Source organism: Gavia stellata, chromosome 9 (genome assembly GCF_030936135.1).
Source record: "Gavia stellata isolate bGavSte3 chromosome 9, bGavSte3.hap2, whole genome shotgun sequence".
Classification (NCBI taxonomy): domain Eukaryota; kingdom Metazoa; phylum Chordata; class Aves; order Gaviiformes; family Gaviidae; genus Gavia; species Gavia stellata.
In genome coordinates this window covers 10,431,889-10,451,327 of record NC_082602.1, presented here as the reverse complement: position 1 = coordinate 10,451,327, position 19,439 = coordinate 10,431,889, and the positions used below count along the sequence as shown (strand labels likewise).

Genomic DNA, 19,439 nt, shown 5'->3' with positions numbered 1-19,439 from the left:
GAGGTATTTGTTAGTTTCTTTTACAAGTTTGAATAATCCTTAGATCCAAACCCACATTGTATTAACATTTCTCCTACTGATGCTGAGGCTTCATCCCCTCAAGCCTTTATAACAAAAAATTCACATCTTGATAACGATCCTTTTCAGCAACAGAAACTGAACCAATGCTGAAAGATAAAATGTTTTTAAATCTGCTGTTAAACAAGGAGAATTCTTGTCAGTACAAAAAATTTCTGTGTTGGTGTGTATAACAGCTTTGGCCTCAAGAGGCGTGGATTCAAATGGATGTGTTTCTGGCAGCTATAGTGGGTAGTGTAGAGATTTACAAAGGTGGACATTTATGAGACTGAAAATGCTATTTACTTCCAAGCTTGTTAGAATGTAACAGATCTGAATCCTAGTAATTACAACTGAACAAATGAACCAAATAATTTCAATTAATCAAATCTTTGGTTTTTTTCTCAGTCTAAACATATCTTTACCCATGAATGCATTGCTGTTAAATAAGAACAAATGCAGCAAAATACTCTCATTCTCCTCTTTTTTCATATTCTAGCAAAACCAAAATAATATAGGTCTACTAAATTAATAATAAGAAAAGGATATGCTTGTATTTCAGTCCCCGCAGTCAGCTAATATGTCTGAAAATAAGGCTTTTCTCCCTTAGTCTGTAAGATACTTGAATATGTACTGGAACTTGAACAAGTTAAAGAAACACACACAACTAAAAGCAAATCCTGACACATAGTCTATAACTTCCTTTGCATCAAATGAGAAATTGGCCTGTGTCTGCAAAGCTCCAGATTTGGCAGCTATACCTAATTCAGTTTGAACTCCCACTGGCATCAGCAAAAATTACCTGATTAGGGATGCAGGATTGGATCTAAGATAATAGCATATTAAAATTCCACTATAAATTCAAAAGCTACTAATGGAAATTAAATCTCCAAGATATAAAATGTTCAAAGCAGTTGAACAGTTTTCAGTGTACATGCTCAAAATGCTAAACAATAGTAGCTATTGCATGTGCGACCATCAGGAAACACAGCTGTGCTTCTTTGTGTTACAATTAATTACTTCCGTTGTATATAAAATTGAAAGTATTGGTACTCTGGGGCGGAAAAAGGATATCCTGATACACTGCTCCTATTTCCTTACCAAGGCCTATTACTGAATGTTTCACCATTAATTCAGTTACAATGAATTATCCTGCGATGAATAAAGGAAGGGTGGTTAATTGTTATGCTAAAAGCTACTTTTTCTTTGCAGTTTCACTCTCCTACATTTTTATCTCATTTTACTACTTTCACATCTGCCCTCTTTGATAGCAATTGTTCACTTTTAAGTAATTGCACTTAATAATGAAAGTATAACATAAACATTTACTTAACTATCCTTTGATTTAAATATTGTTCTATTAATTTTTTTAATGCTATGAGATCAGAGAAAGCAGAAGACTTTGTCACTGTCCTTTAAAGGAATGAGTAAAATCTCAGCTTAAGTATTTGTGGCCAGGTTTTCTGAACCGATCTAATTTATACCTTTCTGTGCCAGTCAATGTCCCTAAGCTGGAGGGGGATGAGAATTCTCACCCAGAGTTAGGGAGGAGTAGTAACAGCCCAGCATTTCTCTGTTTTGTATTCTTTAATTTTTTTGGTGGGAATTGCATAGGAGCAAAAACTGTTTGAGGTTCTACTAAATAGTGCAAATCTGGACCCTAAAGATACATGCTGCCCCCAGACTTTAATATCTGCTTTTTAATAACACTCACTCTTTGTTTTTAGAGAACTTCTGAACAGAGAGCAGCTTCTGTGACTGCTTAGGAAATCAATGAAGTCTCCACCAGCCACGTAAGTCTTTAAAAGGTGGATAATGTGTTACATATTTGCTACTAAGAATTTAATCTCTCAGGATGCCTCTCCTAACCTGAAAGTCCGTGGTTGTGTGCCTAGGTGTAATTGACACCACCAGACTCTTTCCAATCCATTATAAGATGTGTAACACAAAGCTGAGTAAGTGACATGGAGGAAATGTGGAGTCCTTCAATGTGGACACAAATAAATTCTGCCAAATGAACTAAAATCTTCGCACGTTTGACTTCAGTCTAGTGGGTGTCACAACAAAGTAACAGAAAAATGGCAACTCAGAAAAGCTCCCATTTCAGAAACTGGTTTACATAATACAGATGGCAGAAAATCATCATCCACATAAAATACATCCCTATTTTCCTTTTGCTGCAGCAGCTTGCACTGGGAATACAGTCTCAAAGGATAACTATGCTCTGTCATTATTTCATAACAACACAGTTTAGATTCAGGTATGCTAAATTTGATGCGATAACTAGAACCTAAATCTCCCTGGCTAGCACTCTCACATTTCTTGCAAGGATTTTTTGGCCAGAAGTATGTGCAGTGTGGCATAGGTACTGTGTAGCGTACATGCAGTAAAGCAGAAACTTCCAATTAGTGTTGTATATATTGTGTATCCACAATAAATCCTAGTAAATCTGGTATTTCCAGGATACAGTAGGCTAACTGAATACACTCACACTAGCAACACAGCACATCATTATATTACTCTTTACCCCACATTGTTACACAGTTTACAAGCATGTGTAACAGTAACTCTGGTCAGGCTTCCACAGGTGCAGAAATCATAGGGAAATTTATGATGTCCTCAGAATCAGTACAGGGAAAAATTTCCAGGAAGAAAATGGGTCAGGGAACATGCAGGCCTACCAGTGGCATTGGGTACTGCAGAAGAACATTTGGTTGTGAAAGAGTATATTTGGTCTTTATAAAGCACAAATAAAATTTTTATTCATCAATTCATATTCTTTATATGAAGCCAAATTTTGGAAAGTGTGCCCTTCCTTCCTTCTGCTCCCACATCTCCCATGGTATCAAAAGTCTAGAGATGTTACCTCATAAAGCGCAAATACCTAAGTGACAACAAAAACTAGGTCTCTAGGTGCATTCAGTTTAATGCACTATAATTATGCTATGTATAGTAAATGGACTATATGAGAACAATTTAGGCTCAAATACCACAGGTATGAAACACATCCACTTAAAGGAAATCAGAGCCTCAGTTCTGAGTGTTTTAATCCACATACATGTTCCATCTGTGCATATAGGAATGCTTGCATTCATCAACATTAAGATTTCTTTAAATCAAACTAAACCTTGATCCCAACATTATTTTCCAGTCTACATACGATTAGATCTTAAAATAATTAAAATCCTGTAAATCATTCGTTTGTTCTGAAATTAGATCCTTAATTATGGCTATAGATATTTATTAAGCTTCCTAAAAATGGAAACCATCCTCTTTAATGCACCATAAGAACAAAACATTCTAGAAGAACAGCAAGTTTCCTAGCTTTCTTGTAGCAAGCAGTATCCATTCCACAAGCACTGGAAGGACCATCACCTTTATTCAATTCAAAGTTGTATTTTTATCTATATCTTCTAATTAAAAGAAAAATAAATAATTCATTCAGTTTCAGGAAGGCCTCAACACTTTTTCAGTAACACTACCCATAGTAAAACTAAGCAGAAGCAGAAGAATTTCCATAACATCTTTGTCATTCATGAAAATAATCTGAATTCTAATGTAGTAAGATTAGAAAATACTTTTGTAGTGGAGGCAGATTTATTAATTATACTTCATGCATACTAACTTATTATTCCCTAACAATTAAAATCTGGAGACTTTTAAAGGAAAAAGATGGTTTGTTCAAAAGCTTAGCTTTGTTCAAGAAAAATTAATTCTGCTTGTCTTTATTACATAGAAAAGTCTTGTGACTCAGTCTGACAGTCCTTATTAGTACAACACATTTGTTACTGTTTTCTTTTGATGTAATCTTCCCAAGAGCAGGAGGAACTGTATTTTTAACAGCTATCTAAGGGCATGTTTTATAGGCATACAGCACAGAATTTATGCCTGAATATAATATGAATCTCGTCCATCACTCTCTGATTTGGCTGGAAGAACAAAGCATTTCATTGTGTATTCAATAACGGTTTCAGCAATCTTATTCACACATTCCTTCCTTTCTTAATCAACAGAAACTGGCTGAATTTAAGATTCATGATTGGGGGGGGGAACAATGCCAAAGCCTATAGTTTTGAAATCACCATTTTCTTCTGAGCAAATCGTAATCTCTCTTCTATTAAGAATCTCTTAATGCAACACTTGTCAAGCTATTTTGCACCACGTCCTTTTCTAATGAGCTTTGCTCTATTCACTTTTTGCACCCTATTAGCTGGCACAGTGCTATGCTTACACCTCTATTGCTTCCATTTCCAACAGCTGAACTCTCCAGGGATCACAGTACACAGTTTAGGAACCACTGTCTTGTGCAAAGGTTAAAGGTCAGAACAGACAATCTGAAAAACAGCAATTTTGAACTGACAGAAAATTGTGTTATGTTCTGTTCATTCTTTTAAATAGTGTTTTTCCTTATGCACTTTGTAATCAGAGATTAGGGCTGTAAAATAAAATCAAAGCGCACAAAGTTATAATTCCTGATGCTGTACTTTGTAATGTCATCTAAAAGCAAGTCCATTTAGCATGTAACTTCTTAATTTGGTTTAGTATAATTAGTTGTATCTTTAAAAATCCTGCATTCCTGAGGGGTTTGGATGAGGAATGCACAAAATGGCTGTTTTTATAAGCCACACTGTTATTTGAAGATATCCTTTCATATGGAAGTATTTCTTGGCACTAGAGCTCAACGAGGACGTTTAAAACGTTTTGTGTATTATTTAAAGTCACTTCTGCTAAGAAATGGAAGAATACCCACTTGAACTTATGCAATCAAACTTTGTTCTCAGATGCATTGATGTAACCTAAGACAGAATTTACCCGTTCATTACGAAGTTACTATATACAGTATTTGTTGACACAATAAGGTCTGTGACTATACAAGTCTTGCTAAGTTACAACATGTACTGTTAGCACACAGCATCTTTTAAGCATACTAACATTTGTTTGTTTAAAACAGCGTTATTTGGTTAATAAAACATTAAGACTGATATACAATGAAGTTGAAACCAATGCTTTTAATTTTTATTTTCAGGTTTGAAGTAGGGAGTACAAGCTTGTGTATGCTTTCTTATCAGTATTACATGGCTGAAAGCTGTCAGCTGTTCACGTGCCATATTAATAAATATGCCCAAATCATAAAGCTTTAACTGTGTTTGCACATTCCTTTTATTACTAGACTGTTTCATTCACATTGGCACAGATAATCCATGCAAGGTAGTTACTCACACCTCATAAACCACACTACATTCTGTTTCTGAAGTAACTAGGAGCTTAAGAAAAAATATATATCTAAAAGCAAGGGCACTTGTGGCATCAAGTCAACATGTCAATATATTATAAAACCTAGACTTCTAATATGATCACTGCAGACAAGAAATCACTCAGTTTCAAATTCTGATATTTATAAATACTAAACAAATTAATATCTGCTACCAGGAGACAAGTATTGCAAATAAACATAAGCGTGCCCAGCATTAGACACTAGTGTGTGTGTGTTCAGTGCTGTAGACATTCACATTATTAAACATAAATACAAATAATCTTTAACAAAACATTTCACCCAAAGTACTGACCACTGAAGGACCAAAGTAAAATATTTTTCCTTGTTTTGAATTGATTTTAGAAATGTGCAATATGTAAATCAAATATAGTAAAAATTAACTTCTAAAAAAAGAAGTTATGAGAGTGTATTTTTTCCAGATAAAAAAAGCAGTCGTCTTTGGAAACAGTTTACCCTGTTCTGCAAAAAGAACAGAAGAAGATAAAAAGCATTAAGATAATTTTTGAAACCTTTGACTGAAAAGTTATTGAACACTTTTTAATTAGATAAAAGACTGGTCTTTTTATTTGATCATTCAGAGGTACAGTATCTTTGTTTTATTATGTAAAAACCCATGTTAATTAGAATGAAAAGAAATATTTAGAGGAACTTAGGACTTGTCCCAGGCATCTATTACAAAACATAAAACATAAACATTATTCATCTTGCATATTTTTGTACAGCGTTTATGTTCAGTGATAGTTGAAGGGCCCTATTCTGAATTTTTTATATATATATATATCTCTATGCATCTTTCCCCCTTCCATATCACAAAGGTGACATGTGGCAGAAGAGTATCAGCAGTTATGTGGTTTTCTACCCCTGTGAAAGTTTAAATACTACATTATTATTCACAAATTTCTGGTTCAGATATGTGCAAAAATTGTATCTTAATATAGATATCAAGGGCGGGTAAGTGGATTGCCTATTTTTGGACCACATTATGAAGCAGCACAAGTCAAAACAGGAAATTTATTACATGATAATCCTCAGGGTATCTCTGTTCTTCATTCAGAGATATCACTACCTCATATAGTGATATGTAAACTAGCTTTAATCTCACTTGCTCAGACACCAGCTGGAGTCAGGGCATGTGTTACAATGCAGGTAATCTGTCCAAGGAAATTTTCAGGACTCTCAAGTTAGTATGGCTCCCACTGAAAAGGAAATTTTCAGGACTCTCTCAAGCTAGTACGGCTCCCACTGCAGTCTGTGCTGCTGCATTTTCACTGTTGCCGCTCCGCAAGCTAGCTCAGCTATGCTTACATAAATTGCATTCACCTTTCTGCAGTAATGCCTTCAAATTTACTAGATTGGATCCTGTGTCCCCCTTGCTCACCCCTTTTATACATATTCATACTATCTATCTGGACTATTGTGAGCCCCTTGTACCCTAATTTCTTGCTTCAAGTCCTTTCCCTGACTGTAGTGAGTCATACTGACTATTCGCCCCTCCGCCCCACCTCAGTTATCTAACACGTCAACTTAGTGAAACTGGCCTTACCTAGCTATTCCCCCTCCTCTAACCCCAGCTGCAGTAAGGGCTTCCCATCTCCTCAATGCCTTATCTTTTCACACTCAACTAGAGGCCCCCAGAGCCCCTACATTTTGGCTGCCACAGGTGCTCTCCCTTCTCTGATCCAAACCCCCCTTCCCCTGCCCACACTGGGACCCCTGTCTCCCACACCCCTGTCCACCCCAGCAACTCGAAGGCTCACCTGGGCCACTTCAGCTGGCAATCCGGGCTCCCCTGTGAATGTGAAGAAGAGACAGCCCCAGCTGTGCTGCCTACCACCATCTCTGCACAGACTGTACCCCTCCCTAAGCTGCAGCCTTCCATCTCTGACCATCTTCTAAAATGCTTTATCCTTCACACTGACAGTGAAGAGGGAGCTTTTGGGGACACTGAGGGGGAAGGTGCACACATGCAGGTTAGAGGCGAAAGACCTCATGAAATTCTCCTGAGGCATCACAAGCCCTAGCATTTTGTGTCCTCCCAAGGAGTCTGACTCCCTGTTTCGATGTTGATAGAAAGAGACTAGTTCCAGTCAGTGGGTAACACAGAAATCTGCCTAAAGAATATCTTCAATGCAGTCTTAGTATATAATATACAGATATGAATTCTCTTAAGTAACAGAGAATAATAAACACCATTTTGTTGAATGACATTAAAAAATTAAAAGGAAATCTAGAATTGTCTCACTGTTATGAAAAGGTAGTTAATGAAGTAAAATATGAGTGAAAAAATATTTAACTTCCATGATTACAACTTATTCCTCTAGAGAATATTATGAGCCAGATCTTTGGATTTTGTCATCAATGGAACCATATTCACACCAGCTCAGCACCGACTGAAAACAGAAAATTTGTTTGCTATAGGAAAAAAGGGCTTTGCACATAATGTACTAGTGTTTTAGAATAATTCATGCATACAAAAATCTGATCCTGTAGCACTCAGATCAGATCACTGCTAAGATCAGTGGCAACTAAGATACTTACTGAATAAAAACGAGTCATACATGTCAAAACTGCCACAGGCAGTCCAGGTTGTTATTTTCTGTCCAAGACGTGGACTGCCTGCAGCTAACTTAACTCTCATATTAGAACTCCAAGTTTCTTTTATTCCTCCCCCAAGTTTTGATAGTTTTTCATCCCTGAAAAGACACACCAATTTTCTTAAAATGGGCATTACCCATAGGAGGGAACAGGCAGACAATGCTATGTCATTCCTTGTTACTCAAAACACAAGGTAAAATAGGGTCCAGATAGCACCAGAATGTGGCCCACAGAATGCAACCTCAGCCTCAGAAATACTAATTCAAAACTGTCAGTACTGCAAACTGTCAATACGCACATCATAATTCTCACTTAAACAAATCAATAAAACTTGAATAGTGATCAGACTTTCCATTTTAACTCTATTTTCTATCAGACAGAATTGCTGTCTCCAATACAAAACTCATTGATATTTAAAATTAAAAATTCAAAAGTATTATCAGTACTACAAGTATTGCTCTTTTGCAAAAAAAAAAGTTTTATAAATAACTGTTTACAACTTGAAAGTTATTCTTAAAATATTAGAAAAGGTCACTGTATGGTTATCCTAATTGTTGGAGTCTATCTGCTGTTTTACAATGGCAAATACTACTACAATTCAAGATGTGTTGCGTTTAAACCAACAAAAGTAATAAAGCGTATGTGCCTGTGGTGTTATGTTGCCTTACGGATTTTTAATCAATGTTAGTTTACTAACTAAAAAAAAAAAAGCTCTTTTCCTAAATACGTGGGATAGAGCAGGGAACTCTATCTCCCACTTCCTAGCTCTGCTAGATGGATGTGTGTCTTCTGTGTTCACCAATGTGAAGGTTCAGATGTAGATTCCTACCTCCCACTGATAACCAAAGCAACTTTGAGTATTTTTTTCCCACAAGAGGAAAGGAAAACTGGTTTCGAATTAAAAGCTGGCCTTTCCAGCCGGCTCTATTCCATTAATTGTAAGAGCAATTTGGAGAAAGCCAGTTGTCCTTTTCCATTATGATTTGAAAACGAACTAATCTATTGTGCATGTATAAGCCAAGTGCACTAGCAAGGTTGACCCAACATGCTTTTCTCAATCTTACTAGGTTATGGAAGGAGTTAATTCTGTTTCCACTTTATTTTCAAACTAAGTTACAGATTGCCTCCTAGGCTTCCCAACTACATATGGATTAAAGGCAGACTTCTTATTTGAAAAGAATCTAAAATATTTGATGCTATGAGGTAGCACCACAACATAATGGAATAGCACTCACTTTTGATAGAGGAGACCTGAATCTATTTATTTCCCTTTGAAAGCTATGGCCTTTGGTTCTACATATTTTTGTACGTGGCACTTACTCATTCTTGTTATGAAAGAAAATTACTTATTACAAAAGGACTTTTCCAGTTGTTCTTAAACACTAGTGTGTGGTCTAAGTAGTAAAACTGCTGTGGGTAGTTAATTTGAAACTGTATTTGTGCATTACTTTTTATATAACAGTTTTTAGTTAATTTCAATATTTCCCCCAACTGTTGCTCTAATAATGGACCAGTTCATTTGTTTTTGACTGTTCATTCAGTAGGTTTTTGTATGAACCTTGCAAAAGCATGTTCTGCATTTACGAAAGAGGTTAAACTTCAGAAGTATCAACTTCCTAGCTTTTACCAAAAGAAATGCTAGCTAGCCATGGTTATGAACTTTATAATTGCCCAGTTAGTCATCTGCTTTTCCCCAGCATTACTGACTACCAACTCTTCTTTTAAACATTGATGGCATGGGCATGCTTCTTGCACAGTGGCTTATCCTTCTTGGAGTAGAATGGCTGACCTTCCAAATTCACGTGGCATACCTAGAATTAATAATAAATACAATCAGGAATCATTAAAAAAAAAAGAGAGAGAGAAAGATATGATTATCAATTTCAACTGTATTTCTCTTCTGCCCACACATTTCTTTGGGAGAAAGGCATCTGATTTCCTGGATCAAAGTGCATGCCTTGGTAGTTTTCCTACTCCGTGTTGAGGTTAGGCTCTGGTTTGCGTCAGCTCTCCTTTCTGTACTTTCCTGCCACCACTACCCGCTAAGTTCACTAGTTTCCATTAAAATGAAGTCTAAGTGCACGATTCCCTAGGCAGCTTTGGCATGTCCCAGGAGTGCTTGTGTAGGCCGTCAAAGGACAGTGGCATGCTCGAGCACATGCAGCTAGCTCAGACTTCAAGACCTAGATTCTGATCCTTGTAACTTACGATTTTACAAAAGTTCTGGTTAGGTGCCATGGTACCATTAGATACTCATTCCTATTATTGCTTTGTCTTGGTACGGGGGCTTATGTGATCAAGGAGTGAGTCATTCAGACAGCCGGTATCATTGAAAACTAATTACTTATTCTTACCAGGTTATTCTTCAACCCATAGAGTTCTCTGCCTGCTGCGTAACTGCTGGTGTAACAAAGCATGTGAGAATGCACGGCTGAGGCAGGGCAGCCTAGGTTTAGATCAGCTTAAACTGCCCTGGAATTGTACAGATATCTATGCAGGGTAGTGCAACACCACTTGCAAGGTCAGAGTTGACCAGAACCACTTAAGGAAGTCAACACATCAGAATCTAGGCATAAGAATAAGTGTTGTCCCTAATGCTTATGGCAGGCTGAAGACCAGTGAGTGATAACATCAGTGATGTGCTACTGCAAGTGGAAGGAAAGTCATGTGAAAGGATATGAAGGTAGCATATTAGAAATTAAGAGACGTGTTTATTTTACTTAACTCACTGAAAGAAAGTTAGCTCCTAACAAAAAACGCTCTAAGAACTGCATTAGTAAAACTGTCACCTCCACAGAAAATTGGGTTGCTAATTTACATAAATACATAAGAATGCAGTTAAATGAACAAGTAAAAAAGAACACGAAATATTCAGAGAAAGTGTCTTTTAAAAAAAGTGACTAATAGCTGTTAGTTGGTGAAGGAAACTCGCTGTCTTAGTATTCCTTTATGTTAGAATTTCAAAAAGACTTCAATTTTCACAGGACACTTTGTCACTCACTTCCATGTACTCTTGAAAGACCAGTAGCTAGTTTAGCTATAGATATTTATAAACATGTCTATACTCTCTGCTCTTCAACCTAAATTTTAGAGTTCAACAACCATTAGAAATTGTCACTGTCATTTTTGGTGTGGCCAACATACTATTTTTAGCTAGTTAGAGGTTCTAGGTATTATTACATTAGGAATAATATGTTGTAGAGCAGCACAGTTATATTAGAACCATATGAAAAGTACTGTTTATCATACAGATTTTACTACTTTGTGTACAGAGTGTGGGAATATGGCCACACTATATAGCTGTATGCACACCACAGATTGATGAGTTTGACCAACTTCTATGCTAATTACCATTCATTCTCTCTAAACAGACTCCTTTTTGCAAGTTTCAACAAGTGTTCTGCACGGAAATACGAACTGCACTGCTTTGTAAGTAAGATTATGGCTATACTGTTCAGTATGGTGTTAATTTATTTTAAATCCTGCTTTATCTTTATTTGGTAAACACTGGAAAGAGTACCAGCAATAGTGCTATGTATTACTGTATGTACTCTCTAAAACTGGATGTTTTATTAGAAAGCACTCACTTGCGATGGTCAAATTTAATAATTCTAGTAAAAGTTTATGGAGGAGAAGAGAAATGACTCCCCTCCTTCTCCATCTGCAAGTAAAAGATGGAATTCAGTCTCTCTGCATCCTTAGGCATATGTTCATCATTCCTGCTTTCAGGTCTTCTAATGTTGCTTCTCAATTTATGAGTATAAAAAAATAGATAGTATTTGGTATAGAACCTACAGCACAAATGAAGCAGGTATCATGCCAAGTGTGTCCAAGAGCTTCAATGAATTTATCTCCAGCTTCAACAGGAAAATCACAGCCATGGCACTTGGTGCTGAACAAAGCAATATAATCTAAAATAAAACAAAAAGCAAACTTAGAACAAACTCTTAACATGATCATATTAAATCCAAGAGAAATAGAAAGTTTCCAGAGGATGGATTTTTGGATTGTTTTTGCTCAGTTTCCTACTACATTCACTGAAACACACTGAAATTTGCTTCTTTTCTTTCATTATTTAAATATAAACCAAGTGCAAAACCCCACGTCAGCATGACAGTTGTAATCACAAACATAGAAAACAAACAAAAAATTAATGAACTTTGAAGTTATGTTTCTCACATTAGTTTTAAATTAGCTTTAATGTATGTGGAAGCTATTTATAAAGACAAATACGATCATACAAAACACAATCTAATGGCCAGTGAGTGTTACCTTAAGGGTGACGTAGAAGCATAGTTTACATTTCCATGACTGGATTTATGGTCTCTCTGCATTAGGAGAGAGTATTATGGAAATCCCATACTGGCCAGTTAACATATCTTTACTTTGAATATCAAGTGCAATTTGGAAAGACTTGACATTGAAAAAGTTTAGCAGAAATTCTAAGGGTATATGGAATTTGTGAGAGTCATTAGAGGTTATGGCAAAACCTCCAGTTTTAAAGGGTAGGTGCCAAGTCAGTCATGCTGTATGGTTTTCATTCTTCATTAAGAGTTACTCTGATTTGTAAAATTTGATTTGCGCAACCATAAGGAAGGAATCTCCAGAGATAAGTAGGCCAGAAGCTCATTAAATGGACAAGGCAGGGCTTACAAAGGGAATACCACTTACACCTTAACCTGCTTCCTGATCATGTCAGGCAACTCATTTGCATGGCAAGCACCATTTATTAAACCATATTACCCTTTCCATAGCTTGGGAAAACCTGGCCTTTTTCTTTCTTAGTTGGCAAGAAGCAGTTCATTTGTTGCAGCACTCAGAAAACAAATTCTGCACTACCATGTGTTGCACATCTGAGCAGAGCTATATTTTCATATATGTTGGTTGATCAGTTTTAGGGTGAGGTAGCAGTATCAGAGTTCATAATTCAAGCAACTTAGTAGAGAGAATCTGGGCAGCAACCCACACGTACTGTATAGAAGTGCTACCAAAACCCTAAAAGAAGTATTTTACACCCCATAACATGTAGATTTCCAGTGAGCAGAATCTACCAGGGAAGGGAGGGGGACAGGGAAAAAAGTGTAGGGAGAGAAATGGAAGGTAAGTATCATAATACATAAGGGAGAGAAATGAGGTAAGGCATTCTGGGACATAGAGGCAAAAGACCGGTGCTCTGCCAATCTATCATATAAAGTGGAGAAAAATACAGAGAGGGAAACACTTGTATATGTGAAGAGTGGAAACAAAATCCATGCTGGATGGGTAACTGATTTTATTTTGTTCATCAGCTGCTTTATTCTTATGTTGCTTCCATACAACACGAAGCACATGATTACTTAGCAGAACTGTCCAGTTTGCCATACCTTTCTCACAGTAGGGTTCCCCATCCTCCATGTGAAAGAGGCTATTCCCAAATGGCATCTTACAAGCAGCACAGACAAAGCAACTTGTGTGCCAAGTCTGTCTTAGGGCATGCATCACTTCCTGTAAAACAAACAAACAAAAATCTCCGGCAGAATAGCATGCCCTGCAACTACCTACTAGAGAAAAATACAAGGTAGAGATGCTCTAATTTTTTCCCTTCTGTATCAGCCAATTCCCCCCCTCAAAAGAAAGAGGTGTGACAGAAATTGGGCTCCTTTGGAAAGAAAGAGGAAGTAGGACTCCAAACTTTCTAGAACAATGTATTTGCCAAAATGAAACAACATAATTCAGCCAGCTGTTTGTATCAACATGCCCAGTCGCTGTTGCAGGAAAGATTCTGCACAAAGATTCTGATTATTTTCTCCTCTGTTTTGACACGACTAGTATGAACTCTTCAATGCAATAGTATGATTTGTTAAATAAATTTTAAAGAGTAATTTTCTGTCTAAGACCAAGAAATGCATGCAGGGGATAAGTGATTTAAGTGTGATGTTTCAAAGCAACTTAGATTATGTACTAACTTACTTAAGCTTCTCACAAGAATGCTTCATGAACTAATGTGAAAATCTAAAAAAAAAATTTAAAAAATAGGTTCTTAGATTTTAACTTATGTGATTAGTGAAAATGAATCTGTGTGTCTGTTCCTAGGCCATGTGTTCATCACAAAAAAACCAAATTCTGTGCAGCTGATGTTCTCTTGAACTGAGTATCCAGATTTTATCGGCTTCTTTCTTCTATTCAGTATGGAGCAATCTCTATTGCTGCTTCACTCTTATCTTGTCGTACAGAAGTCCTCCAAGTCCAAAAGCTGCTGTACCGAGCTCTGATGCATGGTTACCTGCTAATTTGTCAATCTTACTTGTGCTCAAGGCAATGTTTGACAGTGTATCTTTGTTAAACAGTCCAGATTTCAAAGGGCCAGCTGTGTAACTGGTGTAAATTACTGGTGTAAACATTGTTAACTTCAGTAAAACAGGAATGATTTATACCAGCTGAGAATCTAGATTCTATTTTATGTTGCTTCCAATTATATACGTAGACTCTGATTCTTTTTTAAAGATTATTTTTAATCTCCATTGACCATGAGAAAAGGTATTGAAGTCCTCTTCCATGCTTTCAATCCCGTGAATAGACAAAATAGTCTAATTTATGTTTGCCATATATCTCATTAGAGAATCACCATTTGAGAGTCATTAACTTCTGTTACTGTTTGCAAAACAAGTATCACTGATAAATAGGTTTAGATCCGTTTATGAACCTCACTGAGCTAAGAAGCAAAAAACAGATTGAGAAATCTTATTAATATAAATAGAGGCAGCTGGCATCTTTGCTATTTTCCTGATGAAAATCCATAATGGGGAACTGATTTGTGCCAGCATTAATTAGGTAACTTAAGTCAGTACTCTGCTGTAAAATTAATCCTACTGCCGCAGTAGCAAACAAGACTTGGTTGGAGCCAGAGCTTCACCATAGATGTCTGATGCTGCCATCCCTAATTGGCAATTGCAGAGAAAAGCACCTAGTCTGTCAACTCCAACATTTAGACAGAAGTCAAAAGGGGACAGCTAAGCAGTGAAAAAACTGTGTGGTACTCCTTGCTTCCTCATTTAAGAGAATCATGTCATATGTTCACTATAACTGCATGCGTAAATACACTGATAAAACTATCTTACAGTATTCCAACCTCATCAGCATCTAAGGTATATGTAAAACAAAATTACTTGTACCTAAGCATGAGTACATTAAGACAAAAGTGGCACCTATTTTTGCCTTTCTGGAATTCAGATCTTTGTATTTACTCTGTATTTTCTTAACTCTAAGAAGTCAGCAGAATTTCTCTTGGCAGCTGTGTTGCTAGCTACCAGTGAGGTGCAGCAAGAGCAATGGGCCGCTTCCCAAGATCACAGACTTCTCCACTGAAATTTAGACTAAGTGCTGTATAAGAAAAGAAAAAACCCAGTTCAAGTCTTTTACTATAAATATAAGGAAAAGATAGATAAAAGTAACATGGAGTGTATTGGATAGCAAAGAACTATCCAGAAAGTGTGACTTACTTTACACTCAGTGAGATGGTAATGAGATTACATATTCTGTCTATGAGTTGAGTAAGGTATAGAAATATCCAAGATTTCAAATAGATAAACATTATTATAAAACAGTATGTTTCTATTCTGAAATAAGCAACAGGCTGGGAAATTATTATTAAAAAGGGGGGGAAACAATTAAACATCTATACTCATTGCTTACAGTCTAAACTATTTCACTATTTCAGTGAAGCACACAGTTGGAGAAAGGGTTAAGCTTGTTCTCTTACCCCCATGATCTTAGCGTGGCATCTGGCACAGATTGGTGCAAAGAACTGTTCATAACAGCGCTCACAGTACACACTATTCTGCTCTTCCACAAAGCATGTATCAGCCAAGGATGTCTTGCAGTAAGCACAATTGAATTCTTCTGGGTGCCAAGAGCGACCCATGGCTACCAGGAAAGGACCCCTGTAAACAATCGTAAATATCTTATTTGTATTGCAAAAAGATTGAATGACCCTGATTACAAACCCACTTTGTTAGGCACCGCATGCATGTATAACAAGCATTCTACTTGAACCATGAAGATGCGTATTAAAATAAGATCTGGAAGCCTGAACAGAAATGGTCTTTTTCAAGATCATTGAACAATAATGAAATATTTTAACCAATTGGCAAAGTGTTTGAGTAGTCATATACATTGGGTTTACAGACAACTGTTGAAAAAAATTGTCAATTGTTATCATATCAGCACAGCTATACGTGGTCTTCATAAACAGCTGCAAAGACAACAGGAAAAGGCCAAGGGTTGTAACATAGAAGACAATGCCACAATTTGAAAGCATGAAAAAGCAGGCAAATACCCAAACCTACACAACCCACACCTCACAATAGCTCCTAAAGTCTCCCGCCTTCTTTTAATCTGAGAGCACACTGCATGTGGCATGTTCTAGAAATGTCAGACTACCAGATGACAGCTTGCTGTCTTATTATATGGAAGACACATTAAATTCATTTTGGTGATTTACTCTTGATTGTAATTAGATATAGTGATTATTACTGGAGTCTTTCCATTTCAGAATATATAAAGGGAAATAATCAGCAGTTCCACATCACTGAACTAGCTCCTTTTAGTGAGGGAGACTGCCATTAAACATGGGTTAAAGTTGGTTAGCTGTCCACAGGGTAACAATGGGCACTGGTCCAGCAGAAGGAATTGGGAGAGGAGAAGGGAGAGGCATGCTATGAATCACTGGTAATAGAGTATAGGCATTATCTTTCTCCAGACACAAAAGCAACAATTACATTTGGCTGCTGTTCCAAAATGATGTATCGTTCCTTTTCTCTCCATAGTCCTCCCCGCCCTCCCCCCAACTCTCCCAATGTAGTTGTACTTACCTCCTTCAAGGGGTACCTTAGGACCAGAAACTTGTTTAAAAAACAAACAGTGATTTGCCACAGCATCCATGAAGCAAACAATTGGCATGTACAACTTTGCAGTGATAAAAAGTGAACCGCACAATAGCAAAATGAGCTCTGGAAATGTTAAATTAATGAAGCAGACAACAGACATCCCTGCTGGGTAATTTAACTGAGTCTTAGGCTCTGGTACTGTATATTAATGTACAATAACCAGTCTCTCTGATATTTCTTTTTCTGCTTCATCCCTCTTCAAAACCTCATGACCTTACCGAATTATGCTGTTACAGTGCCCACAGAGAGGAGTTCGGCTGCTGGCTGGAAAACGCTCAGCCCTCTGAAATGTTCCGCGGGCTATTGCAGGAGCCTGGGAAGAAGTTGACACTGGAGATGGGTAAGCAGAAGTTGAGGCAGGAGATGGTACTGGAGCACCCCTTGGTAGGATGTGCTTTGTGACAGTGGTGGTGGTTTTTCCAGGTGCAAATTTCTGGGAAAAGGAGTCATCTGTTACCCAGGGAGGGCGACTTGCAGGCTCAGCGTTGGCAGGGGTGTAGGAATGAACAGGTGCTGGTGCTGTTTTAAGTATCCCAAAAGAAATCAAGAAGTATTTTAAAGTCTTTTCTTCTGTTGGCAAAACAGCAACACTTAACCAAAAGGTACTCCACGACTCACAAAACATAAAAGTTTTGGATGACACTTAATTATGGTCTGTCCGATTATTGCTTATTAACTCTGGACTGAAGCCAAGGATATCAGCACAATCACTGACTTTTAATCCACATGCATTACAGAAGTCATTGCCTACTGGCTTTTACAGATTTTATGGAGATCATTTCCAAGGACATCTCTTCATTTTCTAGTAGGAATGGATATGACAATTCTGTGATAATTTCAAAGACTGCCATATAAGCTGTTTACGACAGGTTAAAAATAGGAAGGCCAGATCACGTAATAAAGTTTTAGTTGGAATTCCCCATCATTTCAGTAAGAAGTTATGCTTAAATTTTGATCTCATTATATTCATTAAAATGCAGCGTTTTCCATAGATGTCACTGTTATCTATCATTTGTAGGTTTTACTCCTAGGTTTCTGAAGAAAAACAGGCTCACACAGGGAACACAGAGATAGAGAGCACTGGAAGCAATATTGAGGGAGCCAATTCAGCTCACATGACCAGCAAGACAAAGCCAACAGCACTTAGAGGAAGGCCAGACTTGCGGTTATGGCTGATCTCAGTTCAGTTCTTGGCTCTGCCACAGACTTCCTGTGTAACTTCGAGCAAAGCATAGTAACTCTGTGCCTCAGTTTCCATGTATAGAATAGAAATCTTATACTTCCTTTCTTCCACCCTTTGACTATCGCATAAAATCTTCAGTGCAGACTGCCTCTGTGTTTGTATGCACCAGGCTCTAATCTTGGGTGGAGCTTTATCACACAAAAATAAGCAGAAGCTAGAGCCTGCACATACCGACAAGTTTTCCCATTGCCCTGCTCTTTTCAAAACATCAGATCTTGCATTGTGTAGGACTGAAGTCACTGCCTAAGAAACTGCCTCGCGTTGCCAAGTACAGGAGCACTAAAAGCAGTTTTTCCTTTGCAAGGAAAACAAAGAAGTGAATGATCGTTGGTTTGTGTGAGGAGGAACAGAAGCTCCAAGAGTTGAAGTATTTTGCCCAAATGAGAGAGCACGGATTTGGGAACAGAAGTCAGTTCTCCTGCAGTCTAAGCAAACACTCTGGATAGTAGATCCCAGTGCCAGTAAAATGATGACCAAATACAACATTTACAGTTTTAAGGGGCTTGTACATAGAAAAGTTTTTCAACCAAGAAGAGGGTTCCAAATGTAACATAGATCTTTCTGGATAATTAAGTGGTGAGAAGATTATGTTCTACTTAACACTCCTCCCTTAGACCACACCCTGCCACATAGAATAACATACACTGATTATTGGCAATTGCAGGTGCTTAAATTGCGTATATATCAATCCACTGTGATCACCCAGTGATCTCTGATTTTCTTTTTATTGACTTCAGAGCTGAAACCAAGGCATATTCTTGATAAAACTTTTTTATGCTACAGCATCAACAAAGTTTCTGCTTCGTAAAACTGTATCCCACCTTCGCTTGAGGCTTTTTTTTTTTTAACTTGGGAATGGTAAACAATGTTTAAAGATTTCAGAACAGAGAGTTTATATGCAATCTCTTTAAACCCCGGGGCTGTTGCTATTTATGTATTACGGTATTAAGCTAGGCAAAATTAGATGGCAATATTTAATCTCTAATTGGTGAGCTCAATATGCTCCCACCTATGAGGCTCTCTAATTAAATAAGGTGACTTCTAGCTTGCTCAGTTTTGTGAAAGGATTCTCCCTCCCCCAAGAGCCAATAATTTGTTCATGCAAAGCACGGCAGTGTATCCCACAGAGGGCCTAACAAAATGGTCAGATATTCAAACCCAGAGCTCCAGAAGTGAAGAACAAATGCAATCCAGGTACCATTTTTAGGATGCCTTTTTCTATGATTGTCTTTAGAAAATTCAGCTTACAACCTCGTAAATTTTCTTTTTCTTCCTTAATCTGACCATGTCAGTGTTTTATTTTTCCAGTTCGTTTATTGCAACCAATGTAGACAGCATATGATTT

The 19,439-nt window shown here is 37.3% G+C and overlaps 1 protein-coding gene across 8 annotated transcripts in view; it reads right to left on the bottom strand.

Moving 5' to 3' along the window:
• Positions 1-5,046: 5,046 nt before the first annotated feature.
• The window catches only part of LDB3 (LIM domain binding 3), a 131,929-nt gene continuing 117,536 nt past the window's right edge, over positions 5,047-19,439 (bottom strand). For all 8 annotated transcript variants that reach the window (XM_059821501.1, XM_059821502.1, XM_059821504.1 and 5 more), the window contains 5 exons: positions 17,070-17,370; positions 15,666-15,846; positions 13,291-13,411; positions 11,723-11,838; positions 5,047-9,738 (listed from right to left, as the gene is read on the bottom strand). In XM_059821501.1, the coding sequence (XP_059677484.1) occupies positions 9,649-9,738; positions 11,723-11,838; positions 13,291-13,411; positions 15,666-15,846; positions 17,070-17,370 (809 nt within the window). In that variant the 3' untranslated portion in view covers positions 5,047-9,648. The remainder of the gene's footprint in view (positions 9,739-11,722; positions 11,839-13,290; positions 13,412-15,665; positions 15,847-17,069; positions 17,371-19,439) is intronic.